The sequence below is a fragment of the Lepisosteus oculatus genome, chromosome 2 (assembly GCF_040954835.1).
Source record: "Lepisosteus oculatus isolate fLepOcu1 chromosome 2, fLepOcu1.hap2, whole genome shotgun sequence".
Classification (NCBI taxonomy): domain Eukaryota; kingdom Metazoa; phylum Chordata; class Actinopteri; order Semionotiformes; family Lepisosteidae; genus Lepisosteus; species Lepisosteus oculatus.
Genome location: NC_090697.1, coordinates 42999547 through 43026236, shown reverse-complemented (window position 1 = coordinate 43026236; position 26690 = coordinate 42999547). Strand labels below are relative to the sequence as shown.

The 26690-nt window shown below is 37.0% G+C and overlaps 2 protein-coding genes and 1 long non-coding RNA gene across 3 annotated transcripts; 2 read left to right on the top strand and 1 right to left on the bottom strand.

The window, feature by feature from the left end:
- The first annotated feature begins 1295 nt into the window (after positions 1-1295).
- Positions 1296-4673, top strand: LOC102692255 (complement component C1q receptor-like). Its single transcript, XM_006625981.3, has one exon. The coding sequence runs from the start codon at positions 1499-1501 to the stop codon at positions 3338-3340; it is 1842 nt and encodes a 613-aa protein (XP_006626044.3). The 5' UTR covers positions 1296-1498; the 3' UTR covers positions 3341-4673.
- Positions 4674-10013: 5340 nt separating this feature from the next.
- Positions 10014-13910, top strand: LOC102692457 (thrombomodulin-like). The gene has a single exon (XM_015350111.2). It carries the CDS (start codon positions 10137-10139, stop codon positions 11796-11798), a length of 1662 nt encoding a protein of 553 aa, XP_015205597.1. The 5' UTR covers positions 10014-10136; the 3' UTR covers positions 11799-13910.
- Positions 13911-17719: 3809 nt separating this feature from the next.
- LOC138220322 (uncharacterized) lies at positions 17720-22033 on the bottom strand. Its single transcript, XR_011181605.1, has 2 exons — positions 20913-22033; positions 17720-19525 (listed from the first exon to the last, which is right to left on the bottom strand). It is a non-coding gene; the product is annotated as an uncharacterized lncRNA (long non-coding RNA).
- Positions 22034-26690: the final 4657 nt, after the last annotated feature.

Sequence of the window (26690 nt, the reverse complement as noted above, 5' to 3'; positions counted from 1 at the left end):
AATAGGCTATATTTATTTAATTTATATTTAAAAACCAAAAATGTAAAGAATTTAAATGACTATAAATGAGCTCAATGATAAAAAAAGAATCCCCCCAATTAAATTGTACAGATAAGGCAATTCAAAGTGTACTAAAATAAATATGTGTGTGAAAATGAATAGCTCACTGGAGCCATAAAACTTGTCTCAGTGAGGTGGACTAAAAAAAACATAAATGTTTTAACTTTGGCTCAAAAGAAAGTATATTGATATCTTTACTCCAGCTTCTGTACGTGGCAGACCACACCCTTAAATAGTCCCAGGTGTTAAAACCAATTATCATCTATACAATTGAAGTAATTGTTGAGGCATACTATTAAAACAATAGAAATCACAGAGGTTGTTTTATTTCTAAAACGTAATCAGATTTCTGGAGACAATATCAATATTAGGAGTACTTTTGCTTTGGCAATGACTGTATCTATAGGTCAAAAGAAAGAAAAAACAGCAATAAGAGCACATCCCTGACATAGTACATTTTAATGATGTTCCCAGGGTTTATATAAAAATAATTAAACTTATTACATACTCAATTTGATATTATTCCTTGAGCTATTGTACCCTTAGCCATGAGGATAATTAACCTAGCTTGATCAAATATGTATGTACTGTAGAACTGCTAACACTGAAACAAAAACGGTTTTTATATAATCAGGCACCATTAAGTAGCACTAATGAAAACTCTTTTCTATCTTGCCAAAGTAGATAATTATTTATTAGATGCACTGCAAATACAAAACAAAATGCTCCTCTGCTAACTGCATTATAAGTGCATGATTCACAAACTACACAAAAATACTTGGGTGGACGATTACACTTAAGATTTGTAACGAAATGACAAAAACGTTTTTTCCCACAGCTACATAGACTAATAACTAATAGACTAATAAAATATTTTTAAAAACTTTGAAGTGCATTAGTTCATTCAACAGAAAGTATAACTTTCTAAGTCTATTCGGTAAATGTACTACTGTACATGTAATGGACAAATGAGGAACTGATAATTTGTTACACTTAGTGAAAAGCAGTTTTGAAAATAGACGAACCGTAACTTCCATATTGTGTTTAGCGTTCGAGTAATGAAGCCTTATATAAAAGAAAGATTAATACAAATATAATATCATACTTATTTTGAAAGGAATACAGACACTACTCATGCCTTAGTGCTCTATAAATCCAAACATCTGGAACAGAACTCAAAACAACACTTAACAAAATCCATTGTTTTACAAAGACGGAACTCATGTTCAGTGGTAAAACAAAAGACTGAATTAGGCTTCCGTTGAATTTATAGAATAGAATATAAGATTGCGTTTATAAACAGGATGCAGAAGAGGATGCGTTGCTTAAGGACGCAAGTGTGTTTTGTTTAATTACTTACACGGCTTTGTCTAGCAGAGCACATGCAGTAAGATATTTGCTAACGTAAATTCTTTTTGCAGCCTTTACTTAAATCTGGATGATGGTGCTTCTCTTACTACTTTTGCAGTCTTTTCTTTGGAGGTTAAACAGAGTGGACCTTCAAACAGTGAAAACTGTGTGCACGGGAAGCGCCTGCTACACATCACACCTACAAAACAAAAACACAACGTTTCAAGGTGCCCAAAAGTACTGCAAGGACAACGGGGGCAATTTAGTGACATTGAAGACCAATGAAGAGGCATCGGAGATTCAGTCTGTACTTTCTCGGATTACAGAAGGACATCTGGATCATAACTTCGAAATGTGGATTGGACTAAAATTGGAAAAGGGACATTGTGTTCTTACCGATGAAGTGTTAAAAGGCTACACTTGGGTATCCGGAGCGGTGGACTCGCAATATTCTAACTGGCAGCAAGAACCACAAGGCACTTGCACAGAAGAACGCTGTGTAGCTATGCATTACACTCTGCATCCCTCGCAGCCTAATAGATTGGAGTGGATAGATCGATCCTGTAGAGATGGAACAGGGTATGTGTGCAAGTTTAATTTTAAGGGGATGTGTGAAGTCCTGCGCCTGGCAGGACCCGGAGAAGTGTTATACACAACACCATTCTTCACGCATCAAATAAGTAAAGATAATGCATTTTTATCTCAGATACCTCATGGGACTCTTGCAACTGTGTCATGTAAAGACGGTAGCCATGCTCAAGCCGTTTGTAAAGAAATGAATGGATTTTTTGGATGGACTTCTCATGGTCCGTTTTGCGACTCCGATAAACAGGGCTGTAAGTTCGAAAACGGGGGTTGTAAGTATAAATGCACAGACAACGTTAACGGAGGTGTTCGCTGTGAGTGTAAGGAGGGATACAGTCTCGCCGAGGACAAAGCGACTTGCATCCAAATAGATCATTGCCAGCGATCTCCTTGTGAGTTTCGGTGTGAGCAGACTTTTGAAAGTTTCCGTTGTATATGTCCAGAAGGATTCCAACTCACTGAGAACCAACGAAACTGCAGCGATATTGACGAATGCTCATCCAATCCCTGCGACCACCTGTGCATAAATAAACATGGTAACTTCAGCTGCATTTGCAGAAACGGGTTCGAAATGGTAGACGGGAGATGCCAGGACATAAACGAGTGCGATACCTCTCAATGTTCACAGGGGTGCATTAACATGCAAGGATCTTTCAGTTGTTATTGTATTACGGGCTTTCACCTGTCTGAAGACAAACGCAGCTGCAACGATATTGACGAATGCGTTAACAGCCCTTGTGAGGAAAGATGCGTTAATTCGCAGGGAAGCTATAAGTGTTCTTGTAAGGAACATTACAAAATAGCACCCGATGGCAACACCTGCATTCCGGACACGACACCAGTACCTACCCCTGAACCTACAGACGACAGGAGCAAAAATGTACAGAATCCAACTGTACAGTATAGTGTGGAATCTGCAACAGTGACGGCCGTAGACCCACGTTTATCATCTGAACACAGTTTTACCACAGAAAGTACTGAAAAAGCAAAGACAAGTATTAGAACTGAAGTGCGGATTACATCCACCGCAATGATCAAAGAGTACAATCATTCTAAAGTCCCCAGGAAACCAGATGAGCAAGACACTGTGGAGGGTGATAGGGCAAATACGTGGGTACTGGCTTCTGTGATGGGGTCAGTTGCTGCAGTATTGTTTTTGATTGCTGTTGCATCGTCTATTGTGCTCTGTCGCCGCAAGTGTGATAGAAAAGCAGACAAAAATGATAGCCCGGCTACAGACAAGTATCACTGGATGTCTTCGGGAAAAGATACACCAACTGAAAATCTGCAGCAACACAAAGATGATGCAGAAGCAGACATTAAACACAACACAGATGTTGTTTGACAAAATTTAGCTTGGGCATTTTATGATTTAAGTAAGGTTCTTTTTAACAAACTGGAAAGTATCTGAATTATTATTCGATTCACTTTTTGTAAAGGCAAATGAAATTATAAATGAATAAAATATTTTTGACTTGTAAACAATCTGTCTGTGAGTGATATTTATTAAAATATAGTATTTGCAATGAGTTTATTAGTTAATTTTAGTTTATGATTTGGAGTATCACAGGCATGAAATTTGCTTAAAATAATGCAGATTGGCATTGCAATGAAGATAAACTGAAAGCTAATTCATAAAACTTCTGTTTACTCACTGTGAATTAAGCCCTCTTTAGTTATGTCAATAGAGAGTAAAGGTACTTTAGATTAACTATTATTTGCAAGCGGGGACTAGTGACACTGCAATTATAACGCTGCTGTGTTCAATTACTGCCTGGAGTACTTTCTGTGTGGAGTTTGCACGCTGTCTTCTTGTCCGTGAGAGTTTTCTCTGGATAATCCTGTTGACTCCCGCAGGTCAAGACAGCTGCTTTGTCAGATGGCGTGTCAAAAAGTCCACACTTGGGGCCTGCAATGGATTAGAGTGTATTCCCGTTTTGCGCCTTGCACAGAGTTAGGCAACAGAAAAACGGTTGTTGAAGATTGATGGATGTTACTCTTAAATTAATTTTACAGAAATCACAAATATGAAATACATTATTACTAAAGGAAATACAATTCCTAACATAAAAAACTTTGAGTAAAATGATTACTCCAAAAGACCTACCTTTGGGTGCAAGATAATAGGGTCTTGATCAGTAGATTTCCCTAGAATTAGAAGTATAGATTGATATAATTTGCACAATGGTTACAATATATTTTAAAGATGCCAGTGTCACCTGGCAGGATAAATCTCACAACTAGGAAAAGGAAAACAATGTAATTTTATCGTATAATAATTATACGTGTTTAAAAGTCTGATTTCTTTATTGCCCAATGTAGGGTAAATCTTGTGGTTTATATTGTGAAAAGAAAAGAAAAACCAAGTAAACAAAGCTTCCTTTATTCAATTTGGTCCTGAGATTAAAAAAGTGTTTCAGAAAATAAGTTCGGATGCTGGTTACAGTTATCTTTGATTTTAGTATTAGCACTAGACAGTTAGAGATCATCGTAGACAATTGATTTACTGTAGTAACAAAAATATTTTTTTCCATTTGTTGTTGAGAGTGAATCGATACAAAATATGAACTAGACAATTGACATTTACCTAGAAAGTTATGTTTGGTTTTATGATAATAATAACTAACATTCAATGTCCTCCCTATACAACTGTGGGAATAAAGGAACGTTGTATTTTGTATCTGTTTTTCAAATGATTGGCCTATTCATCTATGTGTGCTCCTTGTTAGTGTAAAACTGAAAGAATGCCTATAATTGTCAATTAACACATGGAACTTTAATTCTATGCAGTCAATTTAAATTGTGACACAACAAAGAGTACTTTCTATACAAAATTAAATTAATTTGGTTTATTTGCAAATGATATTCATGTGTACCACACAGGGCATGGCTTGTGTGTCTTTCTTGCTTTTATTTAATCTTGTATTGTCTATTGTTTTACTTTTCTACAGTAAATAATTTACCCAAGATTTCCGATTTGAAAATATAATCCTTTACAAAATTAAGCTAAACATTTGTTCATTAATCATTCCAATGAACAATCTTACTTGTTTTTAGCAAAGCACATATAAGCTTCCAGTCTCTTTCACAGGTTTTCTTCTTGATTTTGATAGCACTACCTAACTTCTCTAAATGTTATCTGGATGCGTTGCTAAAAATACAGATTCATTTACTTGCAATTTAAAAACTAAAAGTAGGTGGTGTACTAATCCAGTTAAATAGGAATCTGTTGTTAGTAAAGGGATTAAAAAAAAACTACAGCTTTCTACTTTTTAGTCACATCATTTGGTTTATTTTACCACAATTTTATAATATGTCTTTTATAACATCAATTTGCATTACATTTCATGTAATATTCAAAGTGTGTGAAGTGCTACTTAAAAGTGTTGATGTTGAGTCTGTAATTCTTAACATTCCTATTGTTAGACCTCCAGTCAGAAATCAAGTCTTATATCTTGTGTTAGTGCACTAGATTCCTTGATTTAAATCTAGGCATACTGTATATATTTAGTATATACTGTATCCAGCTATATATCCAGTCCATTTTCTAACCAGTTTTTCCACTTCAGGGTAACAGGGAATCCAGAGCCTATCCCAGCAAGCAATGGGCAGAAGGCAGGATACACCCTGGATGTGACACCAGACACTATCACCGACATGCACAGACTAACACCAATGTCCGTTTTCCTAGAAACTAATTAACCTACCTGTCTTTGGACTGTGGGAGGAAACTGGAGCAATCCTACATGAACACGTAGAGAACACTCAAACTCCACAAAGACAGTTCAACTGAAAATTGAACCCAGGGTTCCAGCACTGTAGGGCAGCAATGCTAACCACTGTGCCACCTCTGTATACTGTATATCCATCCAGTTTAAATAACTGCTCAGTCCAAGACAGGTTTGTGATGAGCTGGAGCCTAACCCAGATACAAGGCCATCACAGAGCACACACACATAGGTGGGTGACATTTTAGAGACACCAATTTAGTAAAACATTAATTTATACATTAATTTTATACAATAATTATACATTTAGAAGGTTCAGGTACTTTACAAAATGGGCATAGAGATAGAAGGAGGTAGCTAACAAAATATAAAGTTACAAATCTATTTAATTACCTGTGAATATTGAGTAATTTAATTCCCATATACACCAATATTGGAACTGTTGGTGCCAGGTGAACAATTCTTTTGAAGAAAAAAAGTTTATAAAGACGGGTGTAGGCTTTTGATTTGTATGAGAGTTATATTATTGACTCAGTAAAAATAAACTTTCAAAAGTTTTTTACTGCCATTTTACCAAGTCAGCAAAATAACTCATGTTAGCAATTCCATTATCCAAATATTTTTATGCTGATATCCAACATTGTGTCACACTTTTATAAAGCTTTTTTCACAGTTTCCCAATCTTTTTGACTAGAGGAAGGAAAGTCACCTATCCACACAATATCTGTTCCCTTGTTCTTGTGAGGGTCACAGTACTCAGAAGGCTAGTTTATCAAATTCACAGCTTCATGCCCTCCATTATATAAGTAATTTGGTTTCCATCAGGTTGTGCATTTAAGTCCATTATCCTGAAGAAAAGAGCTTTTTACATATATTTTTATTTTAGGAACAAAAAATAGGTTTACTCCATGCTGAAAAGAGAAGAAAGCAAATACAACCTTTTGGCTTCTTTGGGTGTGAGAAAGACAGGGCAGACAGCAAAGATGAAATACTGTAGCACAGGAGAACAAAAGCTGGGAGAGAGGAGGAGGTGGGAGCAGGGGAGAGGCAGAGAGGTCACTCAGGTGGTGCGAAGTGGAGAGAGGTGCAGAGAGGTGTAAGGTCAAAACCTCCATGTGAATAGAGAAGATTACACAAAAACAAGTCTGTCGCTGAGAGAAGGGGGAAGGCGCGAACCAAATTTCAGGATAAATTTTGTTTCTGATGTCTTTCTGCTTTAGGAGTTAAGAAACCCTTCTTTGAGAAAGCAGAAGGGGAGATCAGTGTGACCATGGCCATCTCAGGTGAAATGAGAAACTATGGGCTTGTAGAAATCTTTAATCTTCACAGCCCTAACGGTTTCCCCAACGTAGATAGCTGGGCATTTTTATTTTATATGACAATTATATACAGTATAAGTTTCCCTCCTGAACATATTGAATTCGTTTTAAGAATGGAACAATGCTGGATCTATACTATAGCTACTCCTTACTGTCAAAATAACAAAATATCTTTACATTTATGCCTCCAAGATTTACCATTTGACATTATACAATTTCCTACCTTTCTTCTCACATAACATCTGCTACTGTGAATCTGAAGGTTCAGTGTTCATGTGTTCACAGAACACTTCCACATTTCTTTTTTGGGGGATTTTTTTTCAGGATAATGTCCATTCTAGTAACTTTTTCTTTATAAAGGTGTTTTGAAAGGTACTGTAGTTTTCTCCATCATTTTATGTTGTTGAAGATAACTAATAGCCATTTTAGGTCACCCTAGACTTTAAAATAATTGCTCTGCTCATGTTGAAATGCTTTTCTTTACCTGTGATGACCACTATCATTTTTAAGCTACTTTATTCCCCTCTGTGCCTGTTGATTGTGGTCTGCAGACACAGTTTTCCTTGCAATTTCCTTTTCAAAATACCCCTCCTTGTGAAAAGTACTTGTGGATAAATGATCATCATGCTTTATTTCCTTCACTGTTGCCACAGTAACTTTATTACAATCACAATCAACATTACATTACATTACAATCAATGTTCCGTCTGTAGTAAAAAGTCAAATGTACTTTTGACAGTTTATTACAAAACAAACATTTACTGTCAGTTCCTAAGAAAATACTGTATTACTTCATATAATACATGATACACAGTATTAGATTACGTTCATACTATATAAATCAAACGCACAGGATAATCCTAAAAGCAAGGGAGGAAAAGACTTTAAAACTGATGCCAGTCCACAGCCATTCATTAGAAAATGTTAAAAGATAAGCTTAGCTGAACATTGTAATGATGTAGAACAACGCAAATATTCTTTGCACAAAGGTATGGATTGAATTCACAAAATGAAAACATTTAGTGTTGGAATCACTAGGGAGAAGAAAGGTAGGAAATTGTATAATGTCAAATGGTAAATCTTGGAGACATAAATATCCATTGATATTCCATCACTAAATTTCATCCCACCAGGTGGGATACTTTGGAGAAATGTCTTACATTTGTGATAACAAAGCATTTCCTCCCTAACATTTGAAGAGACCAAATACATTTTCAGAACAAAATCAGTAGTGCAACATCTGTATCAGTATCTGATATTTCCATTTTGCTTCTATGCTGGACTTAGTTTCCATCACAATCTGCCAGAATTTAAATGGAAAAAAATCATTACTCTTACGTAACATTAACCATACACCAAGAAAATTGCAAACCTATTCCCCGTTAAGCATCGATATGCATAGTCTCTCTGATAGGCATCGTTCCACATACATCTATAAGTTCTAAAGCTATTTTTCGACGAAAGCCTTGGGAATTCGACGAAGTAAAATTCCTTTGCAATCCAAATGTTCACTATCACGTTTCTGCTTTACAGTATAAATGAGTGTTTAATCTTTTTTTTTTCGATAGTTCGGGAACACGTAATTTTAAAAGTGTTAAGCACATTTTCAAAAAGAATACAGTAGATGTTTTACAACATTTTTTTTGTTAAAAGTTTTAAAAATGGGACATTTAAGTGTGTAAGAAATAACCCTAATATCTGGTTGAAAAATGATTGGGTAGAAATAAGACAGTAACGAAGAAAGTAGTGTGGGAATAGAGGTGTTGTTTTTGTTTTAAACCAACACACGTAAGATTTTTATTACCAAATCCACCCGTTATTATTGCTTTCGGGTGGAATTTATCTATGGTGTTATAAATTATCAAAGCAATTGTGAAATCAAATTAAACTTTCACTTGTAACGCTATTTGAGATAAAGAGCTTGAGTAATACATTGAAAAAGCACGCGAGAAACCGTCAGGGAAACTCCGAGCAGGCTGCGCGTCAGTGATTGTATTCATTTGTACTGTACATGTATGGCGCAGATCACGTTTTGAAAGCTCAAAAGCTATGACAACATAGTCTGGTTTTTCTACGTCCAAATGTTGTTTTTAGAATGTGCCCTCACCTTTTAAACTTTGACTTTGTGTTTGTTGCTCTGTTTTTTATTTATTTAAAATATTTAAAATAAAAATGTTTGCATTCATGAGGACTGAAATCTTTAGTCCTGCATCTATTCACCTTAGTTACTTTTGTGGGTTTCTCATTCTTTCAAATTCACAACCTTTTGAATGTGTATAAGGAAGCAACTCGTCTTTCCTTTTTATTATTTCTCTTGAGATCGTCCCACCTGGGTCCACAGAAACCGTTGATTTTTTTCGAGTTTTGTCATGGTTTAGAAATGCTACAAATAGCGATTAACAGCGCCCCTTACAGTTCAGTGAAGAAACAAGGGATTTCCATCCTTGTGCAGGATACTCCGAAATATGTTAAGTACGTTGTATATGAAGTGTGTACAGCTTAATTATATATTCATAAATTTCGTTATGCTTACAAACAATATGTGTAACCTAATAATATTAAAAACGTAATAAACTTAAAATAAGGGCACGTTAATGACTGGGGAAATAAGCTTTCTTCTAATGATGAATTTTTAGACTGATGTATTAATGTTTTTTTAATTAATATACAGGCTTAGTGTTTTTCATAATACTATATATTATGCTTGACTTTACCACAGCGTCTTACCCCTAGCAAGAACACACTTTTTTTATTTTCGTTTAATTAAAAGACAAGAAGACGAAGGAAGACAACATAATCTTGAATGCATATTTATATGAACTGCATCTTTAAACTGCTCCGAAGCCTATTTATACTGTAATACTCCCAGAATCCTGCATTGCGGTGTTTGCAAAGCACAATAAAACAAAAAAAAAACTGGGAATGAGATGTAGCAATTGCATATTTAAAAAGGAACTTCCTTCCTCTTACGAGTCATAGAAGTGGGACGCTTATAAAGGAGGCGCAGAGAGCTATGGCTCATCGAACCAGAACTCTGGTGTAAAGAAATTACTTTCTTCTCAAGCTGCTAAGGAAAGAAAATATTTTACCACAAATGATGAAGGATTTACTCAAAGTTCTGACCGCTACACAATTCTTATTGCAAGTAGTAGGTCAGTCCCCGATATCCGGATTGTGCATCGGGAACTCCTGCTATACCTTAATGCAAAATTCAAAGGATTTTGTTTTTGCAAATGAAATATGTGAAAGACAAGCCGGGCATTTAATGACAGTCCGATCATCGGTATCAAATGACGCACTCGCTTTGTTAATAGCGAATTCAAAAGCAGATTTCTGGATCGGGCTTCATCGTCCTGCAGGGCGATGCACCGACAACACCGCTAAACTTAGAGGATACGTGTGGGTAACAGAAGACGAAAACACAGACTTTACCAACTGGGAAGACAGTGTCTCAGCCTGCTCTCGGCAGTGTGTCTCAGTTTCCAGCGATCTGAAGTGGAAGGAAAGGTCTTGTCAGGATGAAGTGGATGGGTTTCTGTGTGAGTACAATTTCAATAAAACCTGTGACCCTCTGCCACAAGACTATGATGAGTTTATTTTATATAAAACTCCTTTAGGAATTAAGGGAGAGGATCTTGCCTCCATTCCTCCTGGAAGCATTGCAACACTGAAACCTTCTGATTTCAAAGTCTTATGTGTGGCTGATGAGACTAATAGCTGGATTCAGGGACCTTGGAGTTGTGAGTTTGAAAACGGTGGCTGTGAGCACCAGTGCAGAATGAAGAATGGTAAACCAGAGTGTATTTGCCCACCTAACGAGGAACTGAAAGGTAATAAACTAAACTGTAATAAAATGAATCTGTGTGTCAATTCAGACTGCGAACACCTCTGTGTGAATCACAATGACAGCTATACATGCCTGTGCGACCATGGGTTCAAGCTGGAAGAGGATGGGAAGCGATGTAGAGACATAGATGACTGCGAACTTCCAGGAATTTGTGGCCATGAGAAGGTGTGTGTGAACATGCCTGGCAGTTTTGAGTGCAGATGCCCAGATGGGTATGAAGATATTCAGGGTGAATGTCGAGATGTGGATGAGTGTCAGAATGCTCCTTGTGAACATAACCTGTGTGAGAATACACCTGGGAGCTACAAGTGTTTCTGCTCTGATGAGTTCATCCCAAATCCTGAAAATCCTCTTAAGTGTGATTTGCTTTGTATCTCACATGAATGTCGTGCTCTGTGTGATCCATACAAACCCTGGCAATGCACCTGCCCAGAAGGATATATTATGGATGATGAAAATGCTACGATCTGTGTTGATATTAATGAATGTGAATCTGAAACCTTCTGTCCGCAACTGTGCAATAACACTTTTGGGGGTTATGTGTGTTACTGCCATGAAGGATACTATCTAAAAGACAAATATTTTTGTGTCCCTGAAAGTCCCGAAGAAGGCTCAGGCACAGCACCCATTCCTACAACCGATCTAGTTTTTCCCACATCTCCGTATTCCACAGATATTCCCCCGGTGGTAACAGCCGGAGGGCTTCTTGGAATCATAGTGTGCATTGTGGTGATGATCATAGTCTTGTTCTTTTTGGGTCACCACATCCTTAAACATGGTGGAAAAGGTGAGGCTTCGTTTGATCAGAAAAGAAGCAACAGAGAACTGCATGTAGATCTCCAGCAAGTTACCACTGATAAGTATATCAGGAGATCTTCTGTTAACAAACCTCTGACACACAAGACCTGAAACATCCCTGTTATGTAAATGGCTGCGAGATACAGTATGTATTGTTTTCATTTGTTCTGTGATGCTGCTCCAATGTTTCCTTGTTTTCTGCCTGCCTTTCTTCTTAAAACACAGCATGTACGTTAAAACATTGACATTAAATCTCCGCAAAATCTCCATTGTTCTTAAAGTCTCCCAGTGGAGATAAAAAGACAAATGGCCATTGGTGATAAAAGTTAGACTGGCATCTCCTTATCAAGACATTTAAGTGTAGCCTACTGCTGCAAACATACAATAGGTTACAAAAGTTTGCAACACCTCAAGGACATCTTCAAGGACTTATAAATATTTGCTTGTTGTACAGGATTCAGTTTTATGTTTAAGCCCTTGGTTTTACTTAAGCACTTGTTTATATAGGCACACCTAGCCAATGTGCATCCCACTATATTATAGCCATATATTAATTCTATGTCTATGTTTTATAAATGATTAGAAATGAAGAATGTGTGATATATTGGACTTAATGCTGCAATTTTGAAATGCCGTTGAAATGTTTCAAAAGATTCCTTTTATTTAAGTGTGAGGTCTATAGAGTGTACCTTCAAAGTTCTTAAAAAGTGAATCAAGAAATCATGAAAGAAGTATAACATTTGACAAAGAGTAGAGGTTCCTTGCAGCCAGGCATTTGTATCAGATTCTCTTACTTTGTTCATTTCCAGATGCAGCTTGTTGTTATCATTAATTTATTTGTATGGTGTATATGGTTGCATAATGTTAAATCTTATTAATCAAACACAAAATGCTTCCCGTTTATTATATGGTCTGAATTACAAGGCTGCTGTTGAAAATTCATAAATCTGGCTGGTTTAATAGTTAAGTCATTATGTTGCTTCTTAGTCACCTTGGAGATCAGCTAAGTAATTTAGACAAGTAGAATATACTGTAAGAACATTACCAAGGATGGGAGGCCTTTCATCCCACCTAATCCATTCTAATTGATCTTGGATCTCATCCAAGTATTTCTACATGGTTGGCTAACTTGTTACATACCCCTACAACACTTTGCATAAAGTGCCTTTTTTTGGCAACTTTAAATTCACTTCATTGTTGTTTCCACTTAGGATGGTATCGGTTTTAGACGTTGCCTGAGTTTATTTTTATATGTTTGTAAACATCTAGTCAGAAATTGTGGTTTCATTGTCAACCGAATTGTTTCAATATGTTTTATGTCAAAGTGGAAAAATACTCATTTTATCCCTGACAAGAAACCAAAAAACACCTTTCAAAGACCAAGTATTGTCTTTATACAATTCAGGAAATCTTGAAAAGGAGTGGATTGTTTTGGAAAGGAATACAACTGGTTGCACCATCCCAAACTTTTTATAGCTTCCACCTATTAGGTATACAGTTTTGCACCAGGATTGTATATGATAGGGAAATGATCACTTTAATTAGCAGATTAATTTAAATACAGGGAGGAGTACATTATCAGAGAGTGTAATGTTATTACTGTTGTTCTGTTCTCAAACAAAAGGTCAGAGTTTACATTTAAGCTTCCTTCATGAACATCGCAGTTTCTCATGTAGTCTTTTGCTAGCAGCATATCATTTTAAATTAATAACTAAACCATCTTTTGTTAACTGACTGAAGAATTACTGACAGTGGAGTGAATAAAAACACATCCTGTTCCTTTTATTCTGTTCAAAAGACTGACAGGACAAGCCTGAAACATGACATTTGCTTTGTGAAGTACTATTAATAACATAAACAATCCACAGTTTATGCGATATCGAATGTATACAGTAGGTAATGAATGTACACTTATGTACTGTATGTGTGCTAAGAGGACTCAATGTTGAGTCCATATATTACAGAAAAAAAGCTTTAAGCTACTGAAAAATTGAAGAAGTATTTTTTCACCAAAATACATACAGTATGTGAAAAGAAAAAATACCATTGTGTCATTTTAATTTCTTCTATTATCTTTATTAAGAGGTGTGCTTACTGCACTCATATACTTTTATATTTATAGAGTATTATATGTGTAGAAGTCTGTATATATATATTTATTAAAACATTGTTTTCAATGTGTCCATAAAATGTTTTAAATAAACAAATACATTTTTATCTATATTTGTGTTTTTTTATTATTTGTTAAACTTCTTCCAAGAGCTGTGTAAAGTAAACTGGACATTTTAAAAATAAAACATATTTATAAATAGAGAGAGAGAATATAAGGTTAGGAATGGTCAGAACGCATCTCAGTCATCTGAAAAATATGGATTATGTTTAAAGAAGCAAAGACATGCAATATAAATCTCGTTATAGCCACGTAGATCAAACCTTTCCTTCACATTTGTTATTAATGGGTCCTCAGATAGAAACAAAGAATATGCCAGTTCAACTTTTTTTTTTTTAAAAGGGGGTAAATTGACAGATTAGTGGCATTCCTCATATTCTCAGGCCTGTCAATCAGGGAAGTCAATCACAAAATGCACCACAGAATGGATAATTCTTGAAGACGTGTTAGTGGGGCCAGCAGGGGGCGCTCACCCTGCAGTCCACGTGGGTCCTAATGCCCCAGTATAGTGACGGGGACACTATACCGTAAAAACAGGCGCTGTCCTTTGGATGAGACGTAAAACCGAGGTCCTGATTCTCTGTGGCATTAAAAATCCCAGGGCGTTTCTCGAAAAGAGTAGGGGTGTAACCCTGGCGTCCTGGCCAAATTTCCCATTGGCCCTTACCAATTATGGCCTCCTTCTAATCCCCATCTATGAATTGGCTTCATTACTCTGCTCTCCTCCCCACTGATAGCTGGTGTGTGGTGAGCGTTCTGGCGCACTATGGCTGCCGTCGCATCATCCAGGTGGATGCTGCACATTGGTGGTGGTGGAGGGGAGTCCCCATTACCTGTAAAGCACTTTGAGTGGAGTGTCCAGAAAAGCGCTATATAAGTGTAAGAAATTATTAATTATTATTATTAATTATAATATACAGGCAGCTGTACTAGAGTTTTAAAATTTTGAAATATTAAAGGTGAATCCAGGCTTCTGGAGAAAGAATCCTGAAAAATCCACTTTTTTTTTAATACTGCACAAAACGACAGTACAGTAAACCTCTGCCTTAACCTCAACCTTGGAGAAAGTGGTAACATCCTGATTCCCCAAGACTAACCCTCACTCTAACCTTGACCATATAATAAGTTATAAGATAAGATAAAACTCTGGAAACCACTTCCTCTTGTGCCCTTTGGGTTGAGAATTCTACTGGGTTGACTTTAAACACTTGTAATCTTGTCTTTTCAAGACTGTAAAGGTCCAGTTCCTTCAGACTGTCAGTGTAAGACATCCCCAGAAGCACCAGAATGTATCTAGATGCTCTTCTTTGGACTGACCAGAGCAGCAATAATTTATCACGTGTTAGCCAATATTATACTAGATAATCTAAATGAAGCCTTAGTGATGTGTAATACAATTTTAAAATACATTGCTTGTGTTCATTTCTATACTTTTATATATATATCTTTTATATCCTAAAATATATATTGTATATGCGTTATGCAGTTTATGAATTCAGCCATGGTACCCTGTGTCTATTTAATAATCCTTATGCATTCTGAATTCATACCAGCTGATGTTGATCTCATATATAAAGCATGCAAATTTAAACATTCATAATCTTAAATTAACCACTATTGACTAAAACCACTGTTGGCTAAGTCTGGGAGTATGTATTCTTCTTTATTTTGTAATTTTGTGGTTCCCTATTCCTTTCCAAATGGATGAATTCACATGATGTTCTGCACTGTTTATAAATAAAGGCAAAAATGTTGGCAAATTCAAACAGAATGATATCCATATTGTAGGCTATGAATTCCTCTAGATTTGGAATTTTATGAGTTTTTCATAACATTTTCATTTCCATCAATTCCTTGTGAAAACAGTTAATAAACACTTAATTAAGGCACACATATTAAGTGTAGTTATTTGAAATGTAGTTATTTGAAACAGAATAACTGAAATTCATAATTAATCATTTCTCACAAACCTCGCTGCATTAAACTGCACCACTTTCCATATGTACTGTAGCAAAGAGTGCTCACACTCTGTGAATTTCCTGTGTGACTTGCTGTGTGCTAATTTCAAGATGACAGATATTAGCTCTTGATATGCTTTTTAAATTAATAATATAATTTTTAATTATTTGTGTGTAACGATGCGTTGGTCAGGACCCTAGGCAGACTGTATAATCCAGAAGACAGTGAACGGACACGGGGAGGAGACGACGAGGAACTGGGCAGGTTGATAAACAGGGGGGCGTGATGACTGTGCACCAGTGCTCGGGGGGGAGGGTCCAGGCGAACAAGTCCAAGGGGGTCCAAAGGGAAATCCGGGATGTAGTCCAACAGTCCAGAACCAGGTAATCCAAATGAGACAAAGACAAGACAATGTTTAAAAACCGGAATGGGATCGGGTGCGGGGACGGGGGATAAAAGTGGGCTAACGAGGCCAGGCGCTCCGAGCCCAGGACCCAGATGGTCGAGCCACTCCTGGACTTCCGGGCATCCATCTTCCAATGCTGAGCCCAGAATAGTGTGAGCATCTGGCTTATAGGAGGATAGGAGGGAGGTGCACAAAATCAACATCAAAACATCAAAGTGAAAGAGCCGGAAAGAGCACCCTTAAGAGGAGGGCTTACGATCATGACACAGTGTCAGTGTACTACCAATTCTGTGCCAACACACTGTGGATGTGGTAATCATTATACAGTATAACATTAATATTATGACTTAAATAGAGGAACAACTGTAACAATCCTGTTCTACTGTGTAAACATATTTAAAATAGCCGTTATTCATTAACGAATATTTCCTGTTTAAATGAACAACCCTAATGCTTATTTGGTTGCCATATTGCATTATGAATGAATAGCATATTCATGCTGATATGATCAATATTTTAAATTCATGTTCTCTTCATCACACTACTACTCTACAGCTACTGAAATTAATATCTGAATGTGTCCTATATTACGAGCTCCACTGAGCTCATTCAGAAGAGTCAGTCACCTCTTGACACTCTCAGCTGGATCTTGCGTAAGTACCTGCTTTAAATTCCTTTCAGTGATATTTTTAGTAGTTTGACTTCTTGTAACCAGGAGTTGGTGTGACTGTATTACCCCCTGCTGCCCACTCACAATTGCCATAAAACTGACAATTGCTCTAAGTAAAGTCTGAGTTTCATGTCATTGATTTAACCATATTCAACCACTTATCATTGTTCCATATTGGCCTCCTGCTCCTCTCACAGGTACTCATTTCTCTCTTCCATCTCTCTACCCCAGTAATCTTGCTTGGTGACCTCGACATCAGTCTTTCCATTATAAACAAAACAGCAACGTGTTCCTCTGCTACACTCCCACACTCCTGCAGCTACTGCCTTTCTATATCTCTTTCTACTCAGGAAGCTGGTTGTCTTCTCCACTATTATTGTCTGTCTCTCAACTGTCTCCTCCTAGATGTAATCCCATCGTATGGAACTGAATCTTTCTAAATCTGACCTGCTTTCATTCCCTTCCTTTCCCCCTGTGGACCTCTCCTTCTCTCTTTCACTTGATTCCATCACCCTCTCCCCCCTCTTCCTCTGCCAAGACCCCTCTCCTCTTCCCATCACTTCCCTACTATGGCCCACTTCTTCCCAAGCAAAGCCCCTACAATCCACTTCTTCTTCACCAACTTGCTTACACAGCTTCTAAGTTCACCCACCTGGTTGGACTGTTGTAACTCCCTCTTGCCTGGTGTCCCAACCAGTGCTCTTCTCCTCCTCCGTCTCATTCACAATTCTCTTGTTTGGTCTTTTCTTTAAATTCAGATTGAAAAGGCTATATTGGCATGGCCCATAAATTAGCATCTTATGAAAGCAGATACAATTTACACAGCATTTGCAGTACAAACATATTATTGTACATTTACATACATCACACATAACATATTTGTGAGACAGAATCACTGTCTGCCCTCAGGCTGTGGAGGGAGACCACACACTCGGCTGCCAGCTCTGTTGTGTTTCTGTTACTCATTTCTTTTTCATTCTTCTCTTCCTCAGCCAGTCCTTCATCTTTCCCTATGTTCCTCCTCTTCATTCTCCCACTTCTGTGTCAATTCCATCTCTGGCTCCACAATGCTGGAATGAGCTACCCATTGAAATGAGAACCCCTCCCTCCTGGACAGCCTTTCAATGTCTCCTCAAGACTCCTCTTTTTTAGACCTTTAATCTATTTTACACTGTTGTGAAATCAACCACAAATACTGAGCTCTGTTCAGTTGGATTCCTCCTTTTCACAATAAATGATTCCTTGCTTACCCACTATGGACATTGTTCTCACACTGCGCTGCACTACAAAAGCATTACACCTCTAATGTGTGTCTGCCTAGCTGTTTTGCCATTTTTTAGGTTGACTTACACTGTATTTTACTTATTTTGCTTTTTATTTTACTTTTTAAGTAGCAATTCAATGTATTATATAATGAATATACAAGTGATACAATGAAATTGTGAGATTGCCAATATTGTGCAATGAGTGATATACAATAAAAGTTTAATTAAATTACAATTCAAAATACATCACCATACTAATTGTCACGTCCCAGTGTGTGTTCTGTGTGTGTTTTTCTGTTATGTCCACACTGTTGACCCTTGATTGTTCTCCCTTCCCCATTGGCCAACCATCACACCACTGTTTCAATATGATGTCATCATCAAACAGCCCTCAGCCAATCAGAACACATCTTATTCACTATATAACATGGAGGCTTTCAGAAAGAAGAGGCCTTTTGTTTGACTTCGGTCCTGTTTGGTTTTGGTATTCGCTTCGCTTCTTGTTATTGCTTCGGCTTCGTTTGTTGGTTTGTTTTGCTTTGTGTGTGTATTTTTGTATAGCTTTGGCTTTGTTGTTTTGTTGTTTTTTTGTTAGTTTCTTTGTACTTTCGTTTGTTTGTGTGTTCATCCTTGTTTTGTCATTACCTTGCCCCAGTGTTACATGTTCAACTTTTGTGTTCTTTTTGTACCCTGCTCCTATTTATTACTCTTGTTTTCCCTTATTTGTCTTCCTGGTTCACTTGTGTTTTTGTGTGAACTTTTGTATATAAGGTTAGTTTAGGTTGTTGGGTACACTTACACACTTAGTTGATTTTGTATTAGTACACTAGTTTAGTACGGGTGAGTGCCATTTGTCTTGTATGGTTTTGGGTAGTCAGTGCAGGTTAGCTAGGGTGTTGAAGACGCCGAAGACCGTGTGTTTCGGGGTTTCTTTTGTAGTCAGATTAGCTTTCCCTCACTGTCCTAGCCAGCTCCATTTTTGTTTGTTATTTTCTTTCCTTTGGCACCACTCTAGTTCCTTACCCTTATTATCATACTTCCTAGTCCCTCACCAAAACCCCCCCTGCTTCCAAAAGAATTATCCTAAATGTTACACCCCTTTTCCCCTAGACACTTGGGGTCGTAACACGAATACTTTTTTGTCTGCTAGTTCTTATTCTTGAAGACAGCATAACACAAATTCGTTTTTGCACAAAATCATAATTCTGGTGAACTTCATTGTTTTGCTTTATACTTAATCCTACACTCATAAATAAGCTGTGAAAGTCTTAGTAACCTGTCTTGCTTTGACGTCAGTAGTTTACAGTCTGTAGCCAAAAGTCAAAATAACAATAACTTTCTGTAAAAGCACAGCAGAATCTTTTGATGCTGAAAGAAAAGAAAAAACTAATTTAGAACATTAGTGCTGTAAATGAGCATACCAAAACAGATATAATTACCTACCATAGCTGGGTCAGACAAGATAAACACCCAGTCGAAAACAAAACAAAAAATTAATCTCCAAAAACTTCCATGTTGCAGTTTTGAAAGTATATAAATTCACAATCTGCAGCAGACAGAGAAATCAGAATATTACAAAGATCACCACAAGAAGTGAACCTCTCATCAGCACCTAGAGCACTTCAATTCAGTTTATTTGTCATATGCACAAGTGCAATGAAATGCTTATTTGCATGTAAGCTCTGATACAAATACATTAAGAAAACACCAAAACATCAACACAGAACAGCAACTGCAGCAACAACAAATTAAATAATACACAACTCACACAACTTACTTACAACTAACACGCAAAAAAGCCAGACAAGCAGTGGAAAAGAGTAAGAAAAAAAACATCAGTGTGAGGCAGTGGTAGGGGCAGAGTTCAGTAATCTGACAGCTTGTGGAAAGAAACTGTCTCTGAATCTTCAGAAAATCAAGATTAGAATTCGCTCTGAATAGAATTACAAAGATGAGCCAAGATACATTTGCAAAGAAAAAAATAAATCACATAAATAAAAAAGCAGCTACTTCAAAGAACATCATGTCGTCTGTTGAGCACAGTGGAGTTAATGTCATGGCCAGTTCTGAAACTGTCGCACTCGTCTTTGTTGATGATTGATGAACTATTGATGGCCGTAACAGAATGAATTCTGATGTTCATAGAAACATTTTGTCAGCTTATGTAAAACACTGCCTGGAATTTCCCCAAAATACAATGTAAATTATATTGTACTTATTATTCATATTGATCTCACAGTCACCAGTAAAAACTGTTTGACTTCATAGCAAAAATAAGTTATAATATTGATGTCCCACTACTCCCAATACTTATGGAGGGCGCTGCTTAGTAACACCAACCTTTGTGAAGATTTGGTATAAAAACTAATCCCTTATTGAAAAGACACTTTTATCAATTCAATATCTGCAATTTCCTGCGGTTCGAAAGCAAGTGCTGTTCAAGATAATATTTTAAATCATTCTTAACAAATTAATTCTTTTATTGCTGCTTGGCAAATGGACTTTTAAGAGTAGATTATGATGTGATTATATTGAAGATGAACGGTGTGATGCACTTTCCCTTTAGTGTTTGAATGTAAAATATGAAGCCTGATTTCGAAGGTTCACTTTTGGTGTGGGAGGAGTAGTGAAAAGCTATATATATATTTTTTTTTTAATGTAGCCTTTTATTGAACAAGTAAGTAAATGCACACTACACTACTTCGATGTTCAGAAACATTTAGATACAGTATTGAAAAAAAAATTAAAACATCACCTTTGTGTGTAACAGTGTTTGCAGTACTTGCCTCTCCTTTCATCTCCTGAATCACTTCTCGGTCGACCCCACGGTTGTCCAGTTTAAACTTCAACTCTTGACACATTTCAGCAAGAATCTATGTCAGCAATTGACACTGGACACTGCTGCGAGATGCTTTTGATTGACATTCGACAGCTGACATCAACATTTGACCCTTCAGGCATTCTATCAACACGCTACACTGTCACCTAAAACCTACACAGCAATTTGACACTCCAAACTCTGCATTGTCGCAAGTCACAATTTACTGTAGATCTCTGTCTATATACTGTACTGTACATAGGTTTGATCTCAGTACTCAGGAATCATTGTAATTGATTTAATTTATATGACATTTTGAAGCAAAAAAAAAAACTTGTGCAATAGCAATAACAATAAATAATGAAGAAACATAACATTAAATATCAAACTGACTCAATGAAGTTAAGGGTAAAACTAAATTATGCAGAATTACACAATAAATTATGAAAAGTTATACAATACAAAGACAGCGAGTTTAAAAAAACAGACTTTTGCTGCACAAAAGAAGACTCACCCATTATGTGAATCTTGGTCTTATTAGATCAGGAAGGTCTCCATTAGCAGATCTCGGAATAAGTACACTGAACTCTTTAACTACAGTATGTCTCCAATCACTCATTCTTCTGCCAGCCATGAGGAGACAAATCCAATCTGATCCTGCTACATCACAGTCTCATCCTTCTTCTCTCATGAGGCTCATTAAGAGTGGTAACCTCACTTCTGTCTTGACACTGTGTCTGTTTGTTTTGTGCAGAAGTTTCAAGTCTCTCTGGGCTCACTGCAGAATGTTTTGGTAGGAGACAGAAAGGTCTGTAAGGTCATTCCTTCCTTTTGTTTGATTGTTTGTTTGTTTGTTTGTTTGTTTGTTTTTTCCACCACCTTTTCTTGATGAAGAATCTGGATTGCTGCCTTTTTTCTTCTGTTTTCAAAGAGACCCTGTCTTCAGTCTCTCTGTATCAGAGATCCTCTCTCCCATCTTTCTCCAGAAATCGCAGAAGGTGGGCTCTTGCCTCCTGCCTCCTCCTGGATCTAAATGGTCCAGTCAAGTCTTGCCTCTGTTCTCCGTCTAGGTCTTTTGAGCATTGACATGCTGGGTCTTAAACTTCAACATGGTGTCAAGTTCACACTTGGCATCAAGTGTGATGCATTTCAAGTAAGGTCAAATCCTTAGCATCACAATACTTAATAATGTTTGCAGTGCTGCAAGAGCACCCACTTCAATACTTTATGACAATAAAACCCCTGTGTTTTGTTTATATGGTTACAGTCTCTACGTCGCATTTAATGCAGATTGCTTAGTTTCTTTACATACTGTAAGTCATTTTGCGGTATGTTTGTTGTGTGTTGAATGAAAAAAGCATCCTGTTTCAAATAATGTAATTCCATTACAGCAGAAGATGTATTTTAAGTCTGTATTTTGTGATCAGCAGAAATGAATGACATCATTTGGAACCAGACCTAGATATATCCATTATTTTAGAATAATATAATGCAATTCTGTAAACATTTCCCTTTAGTTTGATACATGTTCAGGGAGCTCATTTTCTTATTTCTTTTAGATATTATGGTGTATACTGTATGTCTTTGAATTCAACACCAAAACCCTTATTTTTTGCAATTAACATACGATGGTGACTACTTTAGTTTTTCTTTGTATCACAATTTCTTTTCCATTGTATTTTATATTTGTCCCTCTTTTTTTCTGCTTAAACTGTGTGTTATATTTTAGATGGATGTTATCAATTAATTGTCTCTGTTACAGTAAATACTAGAATTTGTAACTAAAAAAAATAGATTATAGAAAGAAGAAACATTTATGTAACAATACTGTATGTTGCTATATATGAGAATGTAATATGAGCTTGGAACACTTGATGTCATACCCTTTTCAGACTGATTTTAAATTATTTTAAATCTGTTACAAGCTTGGAGAAAACCACTCATATCAATATCATATCATATCTCCCCAGATCACATAATGATGGATAGAATCATTGCATCAGATCTCATTAATGCCTGTGAAATGGTCCATTTACTGTAGTTCACAGTGACTTCAGACTCACCTGCTTAAAATGAACCTCCATCACAGGATATAAAGGACAGTGGGAGCTTGAACCCCAGCATGCAGAGCTGCCACTAGGGGGTGGCATGCTGCGGCAACTGCACTTTAACAACATGGTACAGTTGATGCAATACTTTACAGTTGATGCAATACTTTACGGCAAGCACAAATCAGTATTGCAACTAACATCTATAGCGTAATTCTAGCGTAATCTAGCATCTGAAGCATATGTGTAACATCATGTGACCTGAAATTGTGTCTTAGGTACACTTAGGCCTGTGTGTTGTTTTACCATAGTCATAGTTGGAGGAGATGACTGGATGGGGAGGTGCCCACTGTGATGTTCCCATTACTCCAGTTTCTTGCCCTAGGGACACTTGTCACCGAGACCCCAGAGACTCCAATACATGGAGAAAGCAATTATCAAGTGTCAAAGTTGTATTGAACAAAATGGTTCGATTTATTATTATTTTCAAAAAATGAAGCTTCAGGGCTTAAAGGCACTTGGATCATTGGTCTCCAATCCTAGTCCTAGAGAGTTCCAAGTCAGTAGGTTTTAAAGATAAACATTAAATCATCAATTTGTACAATAAAAGACTTTGAACAATTTGACTGTGATCAACTACAGTCCATTTCTAAACTAGAGATTGTCTGGAACAAAAATCAGAATACTATACAGCACTCAAAGACCAGCGTCTTCAAACACTGTCATTAAACAAATTAATTGCGTCATTGATTGTTCAAAACTCTACCACTTCTAATCTGTAAACAAACAGGTCATTTATAGTGATCCACAAGACCACATTGGGAATTAGAGAGATATTTTGGCTCCAGATGTTCCTAAAATTACATAATTTATTAAATCCTACTCTTGATCATAATAACATTGTTCCATATCTTCTGAAGATGATTTTTTTGTGTGCAGGTAAAGAAAATTAGAAAAGTCGTAACCTAGTTACACTTATATTTCTAAATCACACAACAAAGGTTACAAGTAGAAGGGGGCCTTTGTCCTATCTAGCTAGTTTGGCAGTCAGTAGCTATGTTATCCAGTAGCTCATTCAGTTGCAGTATTTCTTAAAAGAATGCCTTTGAGGATTTTAAATAGTTTAGTCTTGTCAATTATGTCTCTTCTGACTATAAAACCTTTTGTTACATGTTTGTGTTACCCCCCACAAACTCTGACACCCTTTATTAATTTATAGTATGGGTCTTTATTAAAAAGGTACCTGAGGAGCACAGGAGCCTCCAATGGGTTTCTCTCAAAATTCAAGAAAGTTACCCCCCCAAAAAAACAAAATTCCATGTTTTGTTTTAATATTGTCTACTTCTTAAGCTTTCCCACCACAAGGTAACAGAAGCCACATGACACTCACAATGCACAATGTATGTAAAATAAATCGCATAATAAACAGCGTTTTTAATTGGGTTCTACATTTGTAGCATCACATGCTTTGTGGTAAACTGATTTCAGATTTGATATTCGAGATTTCACCACTCTGCCATATAGGTCCAATTTGTGGGATGACCAAGGTATTGTTGACTGATGCACATTTTCTCTCATCTCAGCCACTGATCTCTCCCGCTCCTTCAAAGTTAGCATTTGTCTCAGAGTTGTATACTGTACATCTCCAGTTACCTCCTTACCTGACTGCTCAGCTATAAGGGATGGCTTGATCTGTGTAGTATCTGTCTGGTATTCTGTTTCTTGATAAGTGAGTAAACTGCACTCACAGGGATATTCAGAGAGTGATATATTTTTGTACTGTACACACTGGGGAAAGAGATGTGACCAAATGGACCTCATACAAAAGCTAAAGCAATTATCTCGCAAGTAACAGTCAACATCCATAAATAATTACTTTGTTAGAAATGCAGCTTTGCCCCTCTTGGGATTCAGGCACAGCCATGCATTAGCAACACGGTACAACAGTTGAATGGATGAATGAATGAAAGTTCCCATACCAGGCAGATAAAAAATGATGCAACCAGTCAGGATACTCTCAATAGTGCATGTGTAGAAGCTGGCCTGGATATGTGACAGCATGCCAATCTTCTTTAGTTTGAGGAGAAAGAATAGGCGCTGCCGTGCTCTTTTAACCATAAAAGAGTGGTATGGTGGGTCCAGGTTAAGTCCTCTGTGATGTTAACTCCCAGGAACTTAAAACTGCTGCCTGTCTCCACTGCATAATCCATAAATTGATATAAATAGGTATGTGATCTCTTCCCTAGTGTTTCCTATAATCCACAATCATCTCCTTAGTCTTACTGGTGTTCAGAAAGAGGTTGTTCTCCTGGCACCATGCTGCCAGGGTTTCAACCTCTTCCCTGTATGCAGACTCTTCACCTTCTGTGATCAGGCCAATGACTGTTGTATCGTTAGCAAACCTAATGATGCAGTTTGACTTATGCCTGGCGACACAATCATGGATAAATAAGGAGTAGAGGACAGGGCTAAGCACACAGCTTGGGGGGCTCCAGTGTTTAGAGTCAGGGTAGAGGATATGTTGGTGCCCACCCTCACCACCTGCAGATGTTCTGTCAAGAAGCCCAGGATCCAATTACAGAGGGAGGTGTTCAATCCCAGGTCCTGGAGCTTGATGACAAGCTTTGAGGGCACTATGGTATTGAATGCTGAGCTGTAATCAACAAACAGCTTTCAAATGGGAGCTTGCAGGATGGCAGCCTTCCCTGTCCGCACCATTTTACCACTTGTCTCCCCCCAGACAATGCAGAATTCTGCCCCACCAAAATACCGGCTCTCCTACTGCTATAGAATTCAATGTAATCCAGGTTTGTAAAGGGTGATGTCACCTTCTGTTACAGGCTCAATGTGAATCATCCATGTTACAAAAATGGTGACAGCTTCAGTTCTCCGACAAGAGATGGCGCCACTTCATTCTAAAACACTGTATGAAAATATATTACAGGCTTTGTAATTTGTGTAAAACTTACCAATGAAAAAACATTCAAGAAAAAACCCATGAGTATACTACTGAAATCATTGAAAGCCCTTTGACATTAGATAAGTAGACTTAAAATTACTTACCCTTACCCTAACCTTATTCTCAATACTGTTGAGAGGGTCTCTGTGAACTTTGTACATACTTTTTCTGCTGAAGTTGTAGATTTTATGAGGTGGACATACAGAACAGGTTTGAACTGGAATGGAAGAATGCTGGACACAAGGGCTACTATGTAATTTGTAATTCTATACTGCGTTATAAAGGAATGCATGCTACACAACTACAGTAAGTAACCAATTGCCGTAAAAGAAGTTATCTTTGGCAAATAGGGAATTAGGAAGATGTGGTAATTCTGGTACGCTGTGAATCTGATAAGCACATTGAGGCATGATATATAACAGAAAAATATTTAAGAACTGCACTAATTTAATCACATTGAGAAAAATACACCGAGCATCTGTATGTGTTTCGTTCCAATGGGAATGAAATAAATATTTATTTTAACTTTTGAGATATCTGTCACTCTACAATGCATGTCTGCAGCACACAAGGTTGTTATGTAATACAGTACATACAGTATATAGAATTTTTGTTTTTATACAAGAGGCATGCATTTCCTGTTTGGCTACAACTGTTTGAGATCATTGTTTGGGATAATTTATTTTCATACAGACCCACATCAGAGAC

What these genes read in the sequence shown, in the direction of transcription:
- LOC102692255 (XM_006625981.3), top strand. Translation starts at nt 1,499, where the DNA reads ATGATGGTGCTTCTCTTACTACTTTTGCAGTCTTTTCTTTGGAGGTTA.
- LOC102692457 (XM_015350111.2), top strand. Translation starts at nt 10,137, where the DNA reads ATGATGAAGGATTTACTCAAAGTTCTGACCGCTACACAATTCTTATTG.